The 19,873-nt window shown below is 32.3% G+C and overlaps 1 protein-coding gene across 1 annotated transcript in view; it reads left to right on the top strand.

Annotated features, from left to right (window-relative positions):
* The window catches only part of LOC113402570 (uncharacterized), a 48,258-nt gene extending 30,104 nt beyond the window's left edge, over positions 1-18,154 (top strand). Inside the window, exon 2 of the mRNA XM_026642860.2 lies at positions 17,071-18,154. Coding sequence (XP_026498645.2) covers positions 17,071-17,930 — 860 coding nt within the window. The 3' untranslated portion in view covers positions 17,931-18,154. The remainder of the gene's footprint in view (positions 1-17,070) is intronic.
* Positions 18,155-19,873: the final 1,719 nt, after the last annotated feature.

Below are 19,873 nucleotides of genomic sequence, written 5' to 3' on the forward strand. Positions count from 1 at the left end.
GTATTTTGCCTGTGACAATATATTCAAAATCGTGACTTTTGTCATTGACCATTCTTTAAATATTAATATTTTAAAATATTTGTATTATGAAGAAATATAATGACCTCATATTCTCTGAAAATCTTATTATTTGTATAGAGACGAATTTATTCTATAAATTCTACTCAATTTTAAAGGTAACTTTAAAATAAATTATATAGCAGTCTGCTTGCCTCGATCACAATACAATATATGTACATTTGCATATAATGTGTGTAAGTGAGAAAGTTTTACAATGTAAAAAGTAACATAGGAAGTGTCGAGGTCTTTTTACTTCTATTGCATAATACTTGCAAACACGTTTAATTAAAATTTATAAGTATAATAGTTTTCTTCTTTTATGCCTTTTTTCTAAAGAAGAGTTTTCAAATATATTTAGATTCTGTAAGCTCCGACTACCTCATTCAACCAAATCCACCAATTTTTATTAGCGTCTTAAATGACGGAGTTCTGAAATAACAAATATAAAAATGGATAAGTTCCCTTTTTTAAATCAACTCCGAATGCTTAACTATTGAATTATTTAACTTCTGATAGTCATTTGTATAATTAAGTAATAATGGTTTTAATAAATTATGTAAATATTTAGTATTATATTTAGTATAGGTTCTACTTAAGAACTTATGAAGCATACTTTGAAATTCAATAGCAATAAATAGCAAATCTCAAAACCCACCGAGGATAAATATACCCATTTACATTATATGCCAACCATTTCATACCATGTCATGATGATGATGATGATAACCATAGTATCAAAATGTAGTTTCCCTTACGCATGTACACTGGCATATATCCCTTCTCTTAAAAATAAATATAAGAGAAATAATTATGGAATAATTATTTTATTTAATAAAAGCCATTTATAAGGCAGAATAAAACTGTCATAATAAATTTCCGACATTTTCAAACAAATTCTAATCCTTTATTGGATGACAGCTAATAAATTAATCTGAAACGATGCAAAATCACTTTATTTATAGAATTAGATATTTATAGAATTAGATAATAAGATCTAATTTTAATAATTATTTCACTGCACTGATAATAAATGTAATTTATTTTATTATTTAAATTCAAAGAAAATGCCAAAATGATGTATTGAGCTAGCAATACCGATATTTGGGAAGTGGGAAATGGGTTAACGGCACGGATTTAAGCGAATTGACACTTTTGTGACGTTTTATATAATTTAAAAAAAGGTTAAAATTATTAAAATAATTTTTAATGTAACAGTAACGCAAAATTCTTCCGGGGAGGGATCCCCGGAAGAATTTTGCGAGGTTAAACGTGAAAAATTCGAGTTGACCCTCCACCTCATAACCTCGAACAACAAAAGTAATATCCATTTCAAATGTGAAATCTGAAACGACAAAAAAGTTGGAAAATCCATCTTAAATAAAAATTACTACACATAACGACAATCTTATATTTAGCAAAAACCAAACAAAATATACTGAGCTCCCACAGTATGTGCAGAATAAACTCAACTAAAGCTTATACTCAACAAAAGCTTTACAACATGCATAACTAGACACATGAACAAACTAATATCTGCCCTAACACAGATAATATAAGATGCTTCTCAAAAGCAATCTTTAAAAAAAACTATTTAGTAGGCTATACCACTAAAAAAATAGAGAAAACAATGATAAGGAAATTAACTAAATAACAATTCGAACCTACGAGAAGTTAACAGTCAAAACCTTAATACGGTTAAATAACTTTTAACACTAGACAAAAATACATATACCAACCAACAGACATACCAAACCATAATAAAGCCAACTGTCAGGACTGATGGTACTCACACTTAAATCTCTCTACCAGACGAAAAACAACACTAGTTAGGTTATTTGGGATGGGATGCAATATAAGGAAACCAAACAGATACCACACTGAAACAAAAGTGGATACTGGAAGGTGACGAGATGTCAAGGAATAGTCTTAAGGCTTATTTTTACAGAGTCACAAACCGCTCTGAGCAGTAAGGCTTCTTTTTACAGAGTTACAATCCGCTCTGAGTATGAGGGTTTATTTAAGGAATCACCAACCCTTCCGTAGGGATATAACGACAAGGTAAAGTGGTAAAGGGAAACCTTTTTTTTTTTTTTTTTTTTTTCTCGCTGGAAAAACGCGTTACGCGCTTCCCCCACGTGATGGAAGGTGGGGGGGGGTGTGGGACTCCCCGGAGCCCTGGACGCCGAGTGCGCCCAGGTACGCCGGGTTTACCCACTAAAAAACCAGCGGTACCCTCTCCGTCTTTCGGTGGGCGCCACGGGATCGCTTGCGCATGCTACCGTGACGCCCTGACGGTCGGCCCGCCTATGCGGGCCTCCAACACCTAGAGGGGGTTCTCGGGGTACTGAGACCCCCCCTAGTCCCTGCGACGCCTATTGAGGCGGGGGGAGAAGGTGCGCGTAGCGCTTCTTCCTCCTCCCCGGTCGTCTTCGGCGGAGCGGGTCTGCAGCGGCATCCTCTTCCCGCTCCCGCTCCGCGGCTTCCTTCTGCGACATCACGTTTTCGCAGAAGGAGCGCATTTCCGACCAACACGTCTCGCTACCGAGCATTTCGTTGACGATGCTCGGCAGCGAGAGGTCTCCGCCCATAGTCGCCGCAAGGGTGTGCCTCTGGGGCCCCCACGCGGCACACTCACTCAGGGTGTGGAGCGCCGTGTCGACTGGCGCACCACACTCGTGGCAGGAGGGTGACACCTCCCGCCGCGCTATCCCGTGCAGGTACTTACCGAAGCATCCGTGCCCGGTAAGTACCTGCGTCATCCTGAAGGTGAGTGTGCCCTTCTTCCTCTCGACCCAGCGACTCAAGTGGGGGCGGATCGCCTCCACTGTCGCCAGGCCCGCCGTGGGTGACCCCAGGTCCTCCTGCCATCGGGCGATCAGGGCTCGCTGGGCTAGAGCCCTGATCCGCCCGACCTCCGCCGACCCTGGACGGTCGCCGCGGTTCCTCGCCTCGACCCGGAACCGGTACACTTCCGCGAGCACCTCCGCCTGGAGCTCCCAGGGCGGATCGCCCGCGAGAAGTGTCGCCGCAGCCCACGACACCGTACGGTACCCTCTGACGCCTCTCACCGCTATGACCCTCTGCGGCTTTCGCAGCAGGGCCCGGTTGTCAGCGGTGAGAGCGTCGACCCAGATCGGGGCACCGTACAGCGCCATCGACCTCACTACGCCGGAGTAGAGACGCCGGCATAACGATCCCGGCCCCCCCACATTCGGAAGGAGGCGGCCGAGAGCGGCGGCGGCGTTGATGAGCCTCGGGCCGAGATGGACGGTAAAGGGAAACCTAACGAACACAAACGAAACCTAAAGACAATGCTATTCATACCATAATAAAGCCAACCGTCGGGGCTGATGTTACCTTCATAATATCTCCGCTGTCCAGACTAAAACAATTTGCATGACCTAACGACAATACCAAACCTTCATAAACCAACAGTCAGGACGGGTGTAACATACCTCAACTCTCAGCTGTCCGGACCAAAACAATTTGCCTTACCTAATGACACTACTATACCTTAATAAACCAACTGTCAGGGCTGATGTTACATACCTCTACTCTCTGCTGCCCGGACCAAAACAATATTCTAACACGGAACATTAATAAAGAATTTACTTTTTGAGGTTTCTATCATACCAACTACCTAAATGTTTGCCACTATGAAATTCTTCTAACTCGTATACCAATGGGCTTAGTTTACGTACCACCCGACACTTTTCGTATTTAGGAGCCAGCTTACAATCACCTAACATCACAATATTAACCTAACCTAACATCACAATTATTCACAAATTTAATAACGTCCTGATACATATTCGGTCAATAGTAACGAAGAGATAAACGTTTGTACGTTTTAAAAATGCCGAAGTGGGGAGAAGTCTCACTACAATGATCGGACTTTAACAGATGTAACAAAGGTACAACTTCCTTCCAATCAAATTCACTTGTAAACCCAAATTTATTTTTGGAATATTTAAAAAGTTTATCTCCCTCAACGGTGTAGTTCGGACAAGAACGAGGAAATTGGTTACACTTAGTACAAAGTCTCTTGAACCAAAGTTCTGTTAGCTCAGATTTAATTTCAGAAACCACCGGAACTGAGCGTGACAAAGCATCTGGAACTACGTTCTCTTTACCCTTACGGTGTTCGATGATAAAATTTTACTCATCTCCCTAATATCTACGGACGGTGATGACGACATACTATATCAGGTCGTTAGCCAGTCTGTTTAACTATTTTATTTAAAAAAAAAACATTACAATTTATCTATCTAGATTTAGATAACGTCTGGCTTGCTTAAATTCTCACCATCAATATAGACATCTTCACTTCTCTACGAACACCTCAACACCGTCATTATGAAAATGGGTTCTCGGGTATTTCACTGCCTTTAAATATTATGCACAATTTTGTTATTACGTTAAATTAAAAACTTCTATGTTCTTTTTGTTTAATTATAATAAAAAAATGATGATGATGATTTGATATTGACATACGAATATTTTTATTAAAAAATACATTTACAAAAGAATAAACGTTACATCGAGGAGAATATCGGACTTTAATTAATTACGAGAAATGATACAGTGATAATGCTGTTAAGCCAGCTCATTAATTTAATCATCCCATACACTAATAAAGAACAGTAATATATCTGGTAATTCGCATTATAATAAGCGTTTATTGTTCAAGTTTCATCTCTTCCTACTAAGCATTATTACAATTGTAAATACAAAAGGCGCTAATATATTCATAGTTTTATAGACTCATCCAATGCAAACAAGGTGCTGGTGTGGAGAAAGCTTTACGGAAATAACATAACAAGCATATCTGATGCCTCTTATATATACTCGAATTTATTTTATAAGCTAATTCACAATTAAATAGGAGCATGTAATTTTTAATATCATGTAACTTTTTTTACTTTTGCAGCGTTCATAATCAGCTACAAACTGTGCGTTTAATGTGTTTATAATAATGTAATTTTCATTTTGTTTCTTAACTGTACTAAGTGTGTGAGTAAAAGCACTTTTTCACTTTATTCTGTCTGATAAGTTGTTCTGCTTATTATAATTAGAAAAGAGATGCTTAACCTAGATGCGATGGGACCATAATTCGACACAATCGGTTCAGGTGCAAGACTAACTGCTAACCGTCTTTTTTAAACAGTTTCTTGGTGTAAAATCCTAATTACTATTATTGGATCGACCTGGGATTTGTAACTCCGGATCTGTAACCTTCGTCAAGTCCTTACGTCTCCTTGAAACCGAAAGTTTTCAACCAAGGTATGACGTACGATGCCGAAACGCGGATTATATCTGCGCGAATGGAGTGTGCTTCACATATCTTTGAAGGATAAAATCAGAAATAAGATTACCCAGAGAAGAACCAAAGTTACCGACATAGATTGTATGATTAGAAGACTGAAGTGGTAGTGGGCTGGTCACGTATGACGTAGGACCGATGGCCGTTGAAGAAGAAAATGCCACGTGCAGCACGCCATCCGGATGTACCGAGACTTGAAGAAGTTGATCGGCCTCGTCTGGATGCGGAAGGCTGAGAATCGGAAGCTTTGGCGCATTTAGGGAGAGGTCTATATCCAGCAGCGGATTGTAATTGACTGATGATGATTTGCTACTATTTAAACCGACCACAACAAAACCCTTTAGTTTTTTTTAATTTCATGCGACGTTTTCCCTATATACTATAATTAAAAACATTTAACAAAGATATGCAAACAATTGAATATATAAATAAACTTGCACCTACAACTTGTAAAGATTTATTCGATAAAGTATAAAAACGTGGATACTTCCTAGTTTCCGTGAGAGGAACTCCTAAAATAGAAACTCAGTTGCAATGTCTGCATTCTATGTTATCATAACGAATCGGTCTACAGTATTATCGTTTATATCTTATTAAAAGTTTTATCTAAATGATTCTTCATATGCATTACCTGGCCGAACTGATGTGAACATAGTAGTCGTATTTTATATTGTAATTTTTAATGCTTTGAATTTCTGCAGGAATATTTCGTTTGGTTAAAAAATATAAATTTAAATATAAAATAAATGCAAAGCCGAATAAATTAAATAACATAAACACCGATGTATTTTAATGTAGTAGGCTTTGTCTTATTCATGTTCAGTAAAGGTAGCTGTGAGTAAGGCAGTTTAATCATGTATATGGTTAAGATATAAATTAAGCACTATCTTTAAACTATTATTTCAAAAAATATATATTAAAACCTATTTACAATAGATCACACATAATGTAATGATTCCCCTAATATTCCCCCATTAAGGTTTATTTTTTATTTACATTCAATTTGTGAGACCATCCTTGAATAATTTCTATAATGTATTCAATACGAATTTTTATTTTTAATTTATCAGAGACAAAATAATAAATTTGAATTGATGTTCTCCTTCTAAATATAAAAAAAAATTGAACGTACATGACATATTCATAATAACATATAAAATTTTAAATAATAGTTATTATATTTAAATTTTAAATTATTCTCTATTGTGTAATTATGTTTATCGCAGTTAACATAGATTACACTGTTCTCTTTGTACTATTCTTGCACAATTAAAAATAATACTTTTATTTTATTTTTTATCTGGATTCCTGCATATTATTACGTAACTTCCATCAAGCGCTAAAAACAATATAATTATAGATGCCTAAGGCTGTCTTGTTTCACTTTAAACGAGTTTTACAATAACATAAAACACGTTTTAGGTTCTAGGCAACGATTAGTTTTGTAATGTAACCTACAAAATGTAATCTAGGCTATTTGTACCGGTGTCACGGAAATAACTATGCGGTCAGTTTCAAGGATAATATAGCGGAGTATAGAAGTAACATGTATGTGGATAATTATTAAAACAAGGAGATACGCTTATTTATTTATTTTAAAATAAGTTCGAACTAGATATTTTTTCATTGTAAATTTTTTTTAGATATTTTTTTAACGTAGGTTGTAATTGGGTTGATAGATCGCGGCTTAAATTTATGCGATAGCGTAAAGGGTCTGAATCAAATAATCGGTTATCAGATCATTCTTATTCGCACCATAATTATACCGTTACGTTACGTAAATTTTTTTATGAATTTCGGAATACAGTGATAACACAGTTATTGATATTCATAAATGAATATATATTATTTACATTTATTTACCCATAACGATATGATGATTTTGATCATGTACGCTTTTACTATATAACTATGCATAAGAATATAGTGTTTCTTCCGCATATGAACTACATATATGCGGAAACAAAAATCAAGGAAAGACTTATTATAAACAACTGATTACTGAGAGTTATTAAGATATCTATAACAATATTTTCATCTATATCTTAAAACTTACCGTAAAAGGGAGGTTAATATACTTTGATTACCATACTACGATTCTATAATTTACTGGTGCTTAATTGTTATAAAATTATGTCACGGTATTGAATATTAACAAGTTTTTTTCTTTATATATGTTTTATATCCTGGTTATTGTTGCCATATGACAAAGCACTTAATATTTATTTCGATTATAATTATTAGTACGTGTCATTAATCTTTTATAAATATGCATTTAATAATAAATTTTTCATTTAAAATAAATTTAATAAAATATATATATTATAATAATAGCAAGAATGAGAATCATTTAAATTTTAAAATATAAAAAAAACCTTATCTGTACTAATGTTATAAAGCTAAAGAATTTCCTTAGTCGGGATAATGTCAAAGTATATCAGCCCGATTTTATGAAATATTTTTGCTTTTATTGAGAAAGATTATGTATCGAGAAAGATCATAAACTTTATAATATTACGCTACCTACGGAGACATTAACGTTTAACGACGGTTAAACAGCATAATATATCAAAAGTAGACAACAGAACTCTCACAGTCGCATTAAGACAGATTGAGAATTTATCTTAGCCCTAACGGCCATTGAAAATATCTGTCAAATTGATCAGTCTGTCTGAATCTGTGAAATTAAATTCATATAAATCATTTAAAGGTTATATTTTTTAACAACACACAAACACCTACGGCGTAGAAAGGAAGGCTTTTTATATTATGACTATTACGATCGTTCAACCTGTCAAGATGAACTTTCACAAGACGTTTGAAATTAAATGTTATTTGTTAATGTTATTATTTATTATTTAGTAAACTATACTTTATGTTTATCTAGGGCACAGATTAGATTAGACGGTCACTTTTGGCTTTACAAAATATCTGTCCCAGTAACGGGTAAGGACAATCGAATTTAGCCACAATCATCTTCGGGATAGTGATGTTGCAGGCCAGTTTTCGACGCAGCAAAGATGCGCACCGCTAGCATTGTAATGTGGAAGCAGTCGGTAAGCGCGTCCGCAAACATGCCTAAGGTGCTGCAGAATCGGGCGATTATATAAGTCTATTAATTATACATTATTATTTTCCTTATTAGTATATCTAAACTCCATATAAAATTCTTTATTAATAAATTTTTGGGTCTCTAAACAACAAATGGGTTTTTATTTAGTAGTTTAAAATTAAAGAAGTTCGTTCTTTCTCTATTATGAAATATATTATAAAAACTAGAGAAAATAAAATTTAAAGTGTTTTATGGGCTATAATGACGTGATACTAGCAATTAAAGCAATAAAAAAGTTATTAAATGTTCCGGTATAATTTAAAATAAAGTGTCATTTTAATATAAAATAATTTTGTTTAAGCGAATAGCAATATCACGTAACTTGTATCACAATTCGCTACTTTCTATGAATAATGCAGTCTAGACTATCTGAGAGGTGTTAATAGGAAATATACAATGCAATGTGAGAACTAGTTTACTAATGACGAAATGTAGACATCATATGTACTCATTTAAAATTGTAATGGTTGTCCATAAGTAACGTGTTTTGTTAAAAGAAGGCGTTGTTGCATTACCATCATGATATGTCACGGTGCTTTGTTTCTTTACCAATGTTTTATCTTTCAACTTTACTTGACTCGAACGACGGTAACTCTTTTGTGAGGCAGTGTATGTTATTAGATTTTTAACAAACAATACTAAACTATAATGAATAGACTTTGACTTTCACTATACGGATCACAGGATGCGTATATTAAAAAAACATTGATAAGATTTGTGACCAACAGCTATTATACTTTAGTGACTTTGTAGAAGATCATACAGCTTGAAATTGAAGTAATTACCTTCGGACTATTTCTTTATTATGTTAAATGAGTAGCCAACAAGTAACAATTCCAAAATTATCAAATATCTTATTACTGAGATATACTATTTATTGAATGAAGGAATATACTTAGTCTGGTTTTTTAATAATTCATCTTAAAACAAAAAAGAACATTTTGTTATACCTATCGGTCAATACACAAACTAGTATTTGAGTAAAAGCCGACATGTTACCTCATATGATGAACTTTTCTCAGAGACCATAATGAGATAACAAATTAGACCAATTATTCATATTATGTAACCGAAATGCTCATTTTATTCAACTGAGCGAGTTAAGCTTTCGTGAATAGAAAATTGAGGCATGCTTTCTTTAAGAACATTAACCATTTTTAATGTTTCTTATTTTTTTTATAAACAAATGTTATTGTATGCTTTCCACTACCTATTTACTAAGCAACAAAGTCTACATTTTTTACCTTAATTCTAGTTACTTATATAAATATTTTTACATTCACAATATGACTCACAGAAATTGCAATTCTTTAGGTATTGGTATTAACTCAATATCCTTTGAATTCTTAGACAGCATGACCCACGATGCGAATACTTGAACCTTGGGCCTCTCTAATATCAACAGTTTTATACAAATATTAAAGTCGTGACAACATTAATCATTTGTTATTTACAGTTCCTTATTTGTAACAATTATGGATCCTAAGTTTTGACTGATATAGCGAATAATTTACGTCACTTAAAATACAGGTTTGCACTATTTATGTGTAGATTTCCCCTGTTACATATTACCGCAGTACGTGAGGCCACATAGAGCAATTATTTTATTTGTAATACTTGTGAAAGTGTACCAACTTAAAAAATATAAACTATTATTATAGAATAAGACCTTAGAGGCACACGAGCTAAGACGGGCGAGGAGAGTAATTAATATTTATTAATCATACAAAGGAATGTCTGTATTAAATTTAAAAATATATATGGTTTTTTTTATATATATGTAATTAATATTTTAGTTCCAATATGGTAAGTATGTCATATATGACATACTAGATATATGATACATATACTAGATATATCTAAATACAATTTATAATCTTTCAGGCTCGAGACTATTTGATAAATATTGTTGGTTGACAAACCTCAAAGAACATCAACAGTTATAGCAAAAATTAATATCGTTTTAAATTAAGTTGTTCAAAAACAATATACTGAATTTCTAGTCTTTATTTTTTTTTGACATATTACGATCGGGCGTGTTTCTTATGATCAAAAAAGTCATATTGCGCCGACGTTTTTTTTATTGATTTTTATTACGTAAAATAACAATAGATTTTTAATGCTATAAGTAGCAAGTAATTAAACAAGTAAGCATTAACCATTTCCTATGTTGAAATTAATAATAAGATAATTATCATTAAACGTAATTTATTTGTTTTGGAATATTTCCTTAGTTTCATTTGAGCTTGAAATTACATAAATTCAATTATTATGCTTAGCAAAATGTAGCGTCACCGGACGCGCAGCTGATGTTGAACATCGAAGTATAAGTAGGCGAAGCAGGGTCATGACGGTATAAAGAAGCGTCGTACAGTTCGCCGTCACGTCATACGGGTCGCTCTTAACCCTACGGTGACTACGAAAATGTTTAGTAAGAAAACAAAAAAAAATAAAATACTTATTAAAAATATATAACTAATTGTAAATATCAAAAATGGTCTTTGTTATAAAAATACAACATCGCACTACTACAATGATAAATTAAAATTATTACTCTAAACTACGCGAGATATGCGTATACTCACTCACATAATGACAGTAACTCAATTATGTTTTATGTAAGCGATTGTACGATTACTGACGCGTAAAACTATGCAACGGTGATCATCCATTCAACGTTACTTCTCTATAACTAAAACCACTTAAATGTTATTAGATGGAATAAAATTTCTATAATAACCTTACGTATGAGTAATAATATTGTAATTTTATCATTGAGTCTTGAAAAACGAAAGTTGAGAAAAATAAGAACCCCTAAACGTAATACTGTTATTGTTGGGAATATAAGAGATCTCTGCTATTAATGAGAAGACAAGGGTTTCATCTGACGCAGCATGAGTATATTTATAAACACAAGTTAAGCATTATATCTAAGTGATGTCTTGATGAAACAATCATGCAATGCAGTCTCTTTAAACATATATTTCTCAAAAGAACTCTTTATAGTTTATTTATAAATCGACCACTAAAAAGACGCACGCCCTTATTTTAAATCTATAATTCGATATATATCATGTCTTAATGTAACCATTTTTTATCTGTAACAGAATCGGTGTTATTTATAAAACGTAAATCAATCATGACTGTCTGGTAATATAACCTATATTTTTTTTAAGATATCTTTTGAGTCACTTCCTTACCTAAATTATTTATTTAGAATTAAATAATGCATACGTCACGATCGTCATTGAAAAAGAAACAAATACTTTTAATGCATTAACTAAAATGTTCCGGGTCTCTTTATTATATAAGTATGTTGAATAACGACTTTAAACTGTAAAAACTTATTAATTTTTATGAGACAATTCATAACAGATTAAATATGCTTTATAGTCGGAAATATAATTAATTATTAGCCGAGATGGCCCAGTGGTTAGAACGCGTGCATCTTAACCGATGATTTCGGGTTCAAACCCAGGCAGGCACCACTGAATTTACATGTGCTTAATTTGTTTATAATTCATCTCGTGCTCGGCGATGAAGGAAAACATCGTGAGGAAACCTGCATGTGTCTAATTTCAACGAAATTCTGCCACATGTGTATTCCACCAACCCGCATTGGAGCAGCATGGTGGAATATGCTCCATACCTTCTCCTCAACGGGAGAGGAGGCCTTAGCCCAGCAGTGGGAAATTTACAGGCTGATTATGTTATGTTATTATGTAATTATTATTATATATTACATGTATTTCATTGCTCTGTTCCCTATAATTATTATAGTTCTTTATATTATACGTACGATATTAATTTACGTTTAAGTAAAAATCTATGAAATATGAGTGAATAGCGTCTTAAGTAATAATAAATTATTAAATACATTTAACATAAATTTATTATAACATGTATTTTTCTTATAGCCTTATATCTATCTGTATATCTATGCTCTGGTGAAAGCTCTAAGTGCTCAATAACATACAACACAAGTAGGAACCATTACGTTGACAATTGCACGTCTATGAAATCGATGTCACGCTCCAGATTTCGTCAATAGGCATATTTTGAAGATGAGCCGTTGAGTAATCGTTACTTACTAAAGTTATTCGAATTATACCTCAGATAATAATAAATCAATATTTATATTCGATAAATAATATATATATGTATAATTTGTTTTAAATACACTTTTATTGTATAAGATCAATTTTATAATCGAAAACTCTTACCAGATTTATTCTGGTTATGCAAATTTAATTTATTTTCTTAATCGTTGAAATAATTATACTTTTAATTACTGTGTATAATAGCAAACTATATTTATTTATAATTTTTTGTTCTTAAAATTATTTAAGTATGGGTTGTCGTTCTAGCGGATGTGACAAGATAACAATTTACTGCTATTAAGTACAATACCTGCTGTGCCTGAGGCGGTCAGGAAAACAGCGCAATTCCGAAGAAGGAAGCGATTACTTCGAAAATAACTAACTTCTGTACACAATACTTACAATAAACTAAATTTTACACGTGTGTAGATTTTTATAACAATAAACTAAAATAATAGATAAATTTCGAAACATTCCGATACGGAATAATTTCTTATTTTGTACATAACTGTTACCTTATAAAATGAAATTCAACAATAACTGCCTCTTTTTATGTAATTGTCCATCTGCTTGGAAAAAATCGCCCAATAACTTTATAACAAACACAGCTCTGTGTGGTCATTTATTACAATTATTTAAATAATGGCGTCAAGAAATATAGAACAGTAAGATTAATTGTAAAGTTTTTTTGGTAGTGAAAGTTTATATAAAAAAATTATTAAAAGTGTATTTACTTTCATAACAATGTAAACATTTTACATTAGCAGCCTGTAAATTTCCTACTGCTGGGCTAAGGCCTCCTTTCCCTTTGAAGAGAAGGTTTGAAACATATTCCACCACGCTGCTCCAATGCTCTCCAATGGAATTCAAAATGTTTTCCTTCACTGCCGAGCACGAAATGAATTATTACCACAAATTAAGCACATAAAAATTCAGTGGTGTAAATATATATTTCGATGTTTTTATACCTTTGGATTAAATTTCTGTTTCGCTATTTCGGATCATACTGCGGCTTATCATAAACGTCATCAAGTACCAAAGGAACAGATAAGAACGTAATGGTACAGCGAATCTCGATTTCATTTATGTAACTTTTTTTGTCTATGGTTATTTTTGTACCACTTATTACATAAAAATCGTAAACCACATACCGCCTATTTCGTAATGGAACTTAATCTATTTTTTTTTCCATTCTATTTCCGAAATTTTATACGAGTTTATATTCAACGACATTTATACCTGCAAGACAATACTGGTCGCTGTTTTGACATACTAAATTTTATTAAGAATGCTCATTAATAAAAAAAAACTTACACGAAAATAAATGTTTACGTAACAATCACATAACTATATTTACAGAGCTAGTTTTTTGTTAGAACTGGGTCATTTAAAAACGTGTATGGTCAAAATCTAGCTTTCCCTTACAAAACATAGAATATCATATATTTATATTTTGCTTAAATAATACATCAAACAAAATTAAACTCCGATTTGTTTTTATTTTACTGATAAAAACCAAACTCTAGTTTTTGTTTACCGATGGACTTTAAACAATATAATAACACAAAAATGCTTAAATTTCGACTTATTACGCGATCCGTATGTTTGATATACATACATCTTTTACCATAAACTACACCTTTGTTTATATTAGATTTGATTTTTTATGTATATATGTGAACGCTACATAGATAATGCATACATACGAGTTCTCAATAATAACACAACAAAAGATTATAATTTCAATTTAAGAAACTAACATATATGAAAATCATGAATTGAAGATTCCTTCATTAAAACAGCCGACCTTTGCTCAGAAGGGATAAAGTAATTGAATATTTTACAAAGAGACGGAATGATGGATTGACGGGTCGAACATGATGCAAACTTCCTTCGTGCAGGGAGGGCATAATTATGGTTGTTACATGATTTTCCTTTTATATGATTGAGCGAAGATTTTGTACATTGCAATTCATTCAAAGATGATTTTCTTTAACTGAAAATGTATTAAAAATTACAAAATCATTACGACATATTTAAAAGTTTTTAATTCTAATCGAGACAGTTTATAATCAAATATGTAATAGACGTGAAAAGTTTACTAAAGCTCCGTCGAGCTAAAGCCGTATTTCTTCTTCTAAAACTTTAATCTTCTCATCAACAAGTATGAGTAAAACATAACTTGCTATCGAGTCTATTTACGAAACAAAACTAGATCTCTATGACCAAAATTTTCCATATATGAAATAACTATTTTCATAATAATATAACAATTATTTCGACAAATACGAGTATACTACGAGATGACCCCGTCCGATTAGCCACAAAACAATTCATTGGATACGTGACCAAAATTTTATAATTGAATAATGTGGTCACGTATTTCAAATACGTTATTTATCATCATTATTACCAGCTAACCCGAGCTTTCTCCTGATCTATGACACAATTTCATAATACGTTGTTTTTGAAAGAAAAATGTAAATTTTTAAAGTGATTATGATAGCGGGTCGGAGGTGATAGGTGACATCAGAATTATCATCGCTAATATTTTTATAAATAATTCATTAAAACATAAATAAAAGTTTCTTTATGTAAGTGTTCTCAATCGAATGACAAAATTCTGTAATGTCACTACGGATTGGAGACTTTTGTCCTTGTTTTTTATAACATTAAAAACTTTCGTTCATTCTGCGGTTATCATGAAACCTTGGGCCTTGTACTTGGTTCAAGTTCCTTTTTTATATAAGATACAAATTATGAATATTTAGGTTAACTTTTATTTAAAGCATTTTTTAAGAGTCATCATATTATCCAAGCATGGCAAAGAGAAATACTCCATAACTTTTTCTAAAGTATATTCTTATATCATTGAAAATTCTCATCGCCTAAAATGTAGTTAGATATGACATAATTCTTACGTTTTCTCTACAAATCCAATATCTGACCGCGAGTGTGACAAATCAACACGCACGTAACACAGGACGTAACAGTATAAAGAATTCTAATCACATAAAATAACAACACCTTAAGAAAGCTTAGCGCTTATCTGGTATATATTTTTTTATCAATTATATACGATATTATAAAGATGTGAAGTTAATATGGCTAATTACAAGAATCAGTGTCAATGTCCGTCTGTTGAAGGATAGAAAACTTTACGCTTCGACCCCAAGCAGCTGAATAGTAAATAAGTGAAACGGCGGTGAATGGGAGTACGTATAATGTATAAGTTATATGTTACGTTAACGCTGTTTATTTGTACTTTTCATTATTTTTAAAAGCAATAGTCGCAAAGATAATTTCGAATTTATTCATTCATTTCAAAGCGATTGCAAATTGCAGTTAATTTTGACATGGTCTGTTTTACTAACAACTAATTTCCATTTTATTCATTTGTCATCTGAACATTAAATATTGGCAATATTTGTGTATATTTTTCTATTTCTTAATAAATGGTCAAGATGTTAAAGGAACATATAAATTAATACAATCGAAAATATTTTATGAAATTTTAATAATAAGAATTGCTGTAAATAATTTGAATAATTAAATATGTGCATTATTTAATTATATTGCAGTAATTTGAATAACTAAGTTATTGAATAACAAACTGATGAGTCTCACTCATAGCTTTGTTTTGCGACAATCTATTTTTTCCGATCTTTTCAAAGCAAATATCATGATGATATCTTGATGACATTGAAAAGAAATTTTAAATCATTTATTTATTTATTTATTTATATAGAAAACTTATACCGATCGTAATAAATTGGTATCGATATAATCAATTAATATTTTGGAAACATACTATAAATAATTATAAGATAAATATCAGAATAACCCACCGCTTATAATTTATTAACAACATTATATTTAGCTAGTTAGTTGAAACCACAAAATCATGACATTATTTCTAAACGAGACATCGAGAATACGGAAATTATCTCGAGTCAGCTTTCCTCTATTACCTCACAGCACATTACTTATTCGAACAGGAAGAATATACTTGATACAAGTCCATACGCACTACAGATCATTAAGTAGCAAACAGTCGTCACTACACACATGTCATTACAAGACAATTCCAATGTTATTCATGTTTCACATCACTTTTACGCCTACGTACTGTAAAACTTCATTTACAAGTATAATCGACATAATAAGGCCTGCTGCATAATTCATAAATGCAATCGCCGACGCTTGCAATGTATGTATTTGTTATTTTCGGGTACAGTTTTGTTTTCGTGATTAAATTTACGTTATTGGCTATTGCATAATCCTATATCAAGCGTTTGATTTATGAATAGTTTATTTCATATATTAATGTTTGAATTAATAAAATGAATGATTTGTTACTCTTCTTTACTTAGATACAGTTATTTGATAAATGTTTAGATAAATTTAACGCAAATGTTGAAACAAAAAAAAAATTACACAATAAAAAAATATTGACGATATTTTATTTGTTACAGACGAAACAGGAGATCTGAAGGCTGAATCTTCAGAAATCATATCAGAAGCAGTAGCCCCGCCACCTAACTTATACAAACAAGTTGAACCAGATTTGATAGCAGCTGCTGACCAAGCAGACCATTCAATAGAAGTCGTCGGTGATTCACAAACATTCTTCCCCACATTTGCTAACTTATTTGAACCAAGACAACAAAATAACTTTAGATTGGGTTTCGGAAGCCAAGAAGCTGCCTACAGTCAACGACCTAATTCATATAGATCGCTATTAAATTATCCTCTTTTCGGAGGGTACAAACCCTTGGAAGGTTTTGGAAAAAGTACGCCGGCTTCTGAACCTTTAGTTGACGCTAGCAGTAGTATTCTAGGTTCTGGTAATTTTGGTATCATTAGAGGAGGTACTTTCTTTGCTCAAAACGATGAAGATGCTGAATACAATGATAATTTTAGTTCTTATTACAATAATGGACATGGTAGGCCATCCCTTAACGTCGGTTACATAGCAAATCCACGACCCAATTACAAGCAAGATCAATTTGCTAATTTCAGAGATTTTGCCGATATAAATGCACCTTCTAGTTCAGCATATTCGCATTATGTAGTCGTATATGCTAACAAAAATGCCACGATAGATGAAATAAGTGAAGAAACTAAAAATGTCTTAACAAAACCTAAAAATATCATAGAAACTTTAGAACAGCTCGACACACCGAGCCCGCCGAAGAAGAAATCAAAAGGAAAGGATAAATTAGAAGCAACTAAACAAAAGATGCTGCATAAAAAGGAACAATGGAAGAAAGGCAATTCGAAATACATTAGCCAAAAACATGACCCAGAAGAACCGTTATTAGCTCTAAGTTAAATCTAGTTTTTACATAAAAAAGACTTAATACGTGGTACACGTGTTCATAGTGATAAGGAAGTAAGTAGTTTACAATTTTTGTCACTTCAAAGATGTGATAAATGGCTCACTGGCTAAATTAATAATAAAAGCGTATATAGTGTGCGTGTTGTGACGAGTTTTAGTTATGGTATTGAATGACTGCTATTGTGTGAAAACTGATTAATAAATTAATTTCTTAAATATATTAGTTGTTTTAATTTAGAACCTCATAATTTATTTGTATAATTTCAACATAATATGTACCTTTAAAACAATATTATTTTATGTCGCTCTACTATTTCTCATATTTAGTAAGGTGGGAGACAAAATAATTAGTCAACTTATGATAAATGTTCACCATAACCTATAACACTGTAAGAAATATGAACGTCAATGCGCCCCCAACCATGGGAACTAAGATATTATGTCCCTTATGCCACGTTGACTTATTCACTCTTCGAAAAGGACACTACCACTAAATGATAAAATAGCTTAAACTAGAATATTACATATAAAAATTTCTGTTCCACTGTTCCTATGTGTGTAATTTTATAATACATAGACACGTAACCTATATATAAGCAAATATTATTTTTAGATTAAAACTTTTAGAGCTTAGTACACTAGAAATAATATCTAAATAATTATTGCGACGTCTATAGGCATTTCATAACCCAGAAAATGTAAAAATATGCTTATATATAACTTCAGATTGAGACATTGAGAGGTGGTCATTAAGAGGTCGATTAGGGATTACATGCGACAATAAGTTATAAGTACACTTGGTAGGATGGCTTTATGGCAAGCTCGTCTGGGTAAGTTATACATGTCAATTAAAATCAAAAGCAAAATATACTTTTTTCAAGTAAGCTTTTACAAGCACTTTTGAATCGTCATTTAACAAACTATATTAAGTGAAGCTACCACCGTGTCGGAATGTAGATTCTACCGAGAAGAACCGGCAAGAAACTCACTACAGTCACTCTTTTTCAACATTTAAAAATACAGTCGTGTTAGTTAAATACAATTATATATGTATGTAATATATCCTGCCTAGAAGTCAACAAGTATTAACTCCACGCTTTTTTATCATCTGTATATAATCTTGTATTGAATAATATGCCTTATTCACCGATGTATTTTTTACAAATGGTTTATTTAAAAGTTAAAAATGATTGCGAAATTTTATTATAGAAACGGATACCTTGCCCCAAGGAGGATATATTGACTTGTCGGAGTCGAAAACTTGGCGTTATAAGCTTATCCTTACTTCTTGTACACATACAATGATTATCACAGATTATCACAGAAAATATATTGTGACGCAACAGTGACTATTACTTTGTTAAAAACATCCCGAAGAGAGTCTCTAGCTCCAAGATTATAAATAGACCGGATTGCTCTCTTTTGTAAAATTCATTCAAAGATATATTATAATTTTGCTTTCTAAAGTTGAATAGGGTAAAAACTACACATTTTGTTTTTTTTCAGCAATCAAAACTAAATTATTTACTGTCAACGAATCGTTTATCTGTAATAATGTACCGTTCACATCGTCATAGTCAGTTTTTTTCCTGTCGATCTTAAAAATCAGTGAAGTATCGTCAGCAAACAACACTATATCACATATACCTTTAACATGGAAAGGAAATCATTTATATACATATATATTAGAAATAGAAAAGGACATAAAATTGATATTTGTGGAACACCCATTTTTAACGTAGATCCAGAAGACCTTATTCATTAATGAAAACTTGCTGTACTCTTTGATTTAAGTATGAAGCAATCAAATCAAGAGCTTTACCTTTAACACCGTAGTATTTGAGCTTATAAGGAAGCGTCTCGTGGTCTACACAATCAAATGCTTTAGATAAATCACAAAATGCTCTAATAACATTCGATGATTTTTCCCATGCATT

This window comes from Vanessa tameamea, chromosome 11 (assembly GCF_037043105.1).
Source record: "Vanessa tameamea isolate UH-Manoa-2023 chromosome 11, ilVanTame1 primary haplotype, whole genome shotgun sequence".
In the NCBI taxonomy this organism is placed as follows: domain Eukaryota; kingdom Metazoa; phylum Arthropoda; class Insecta; order Lepidoptera; family Nymphalidae; genus Vanessa; species Vanessa tameamea.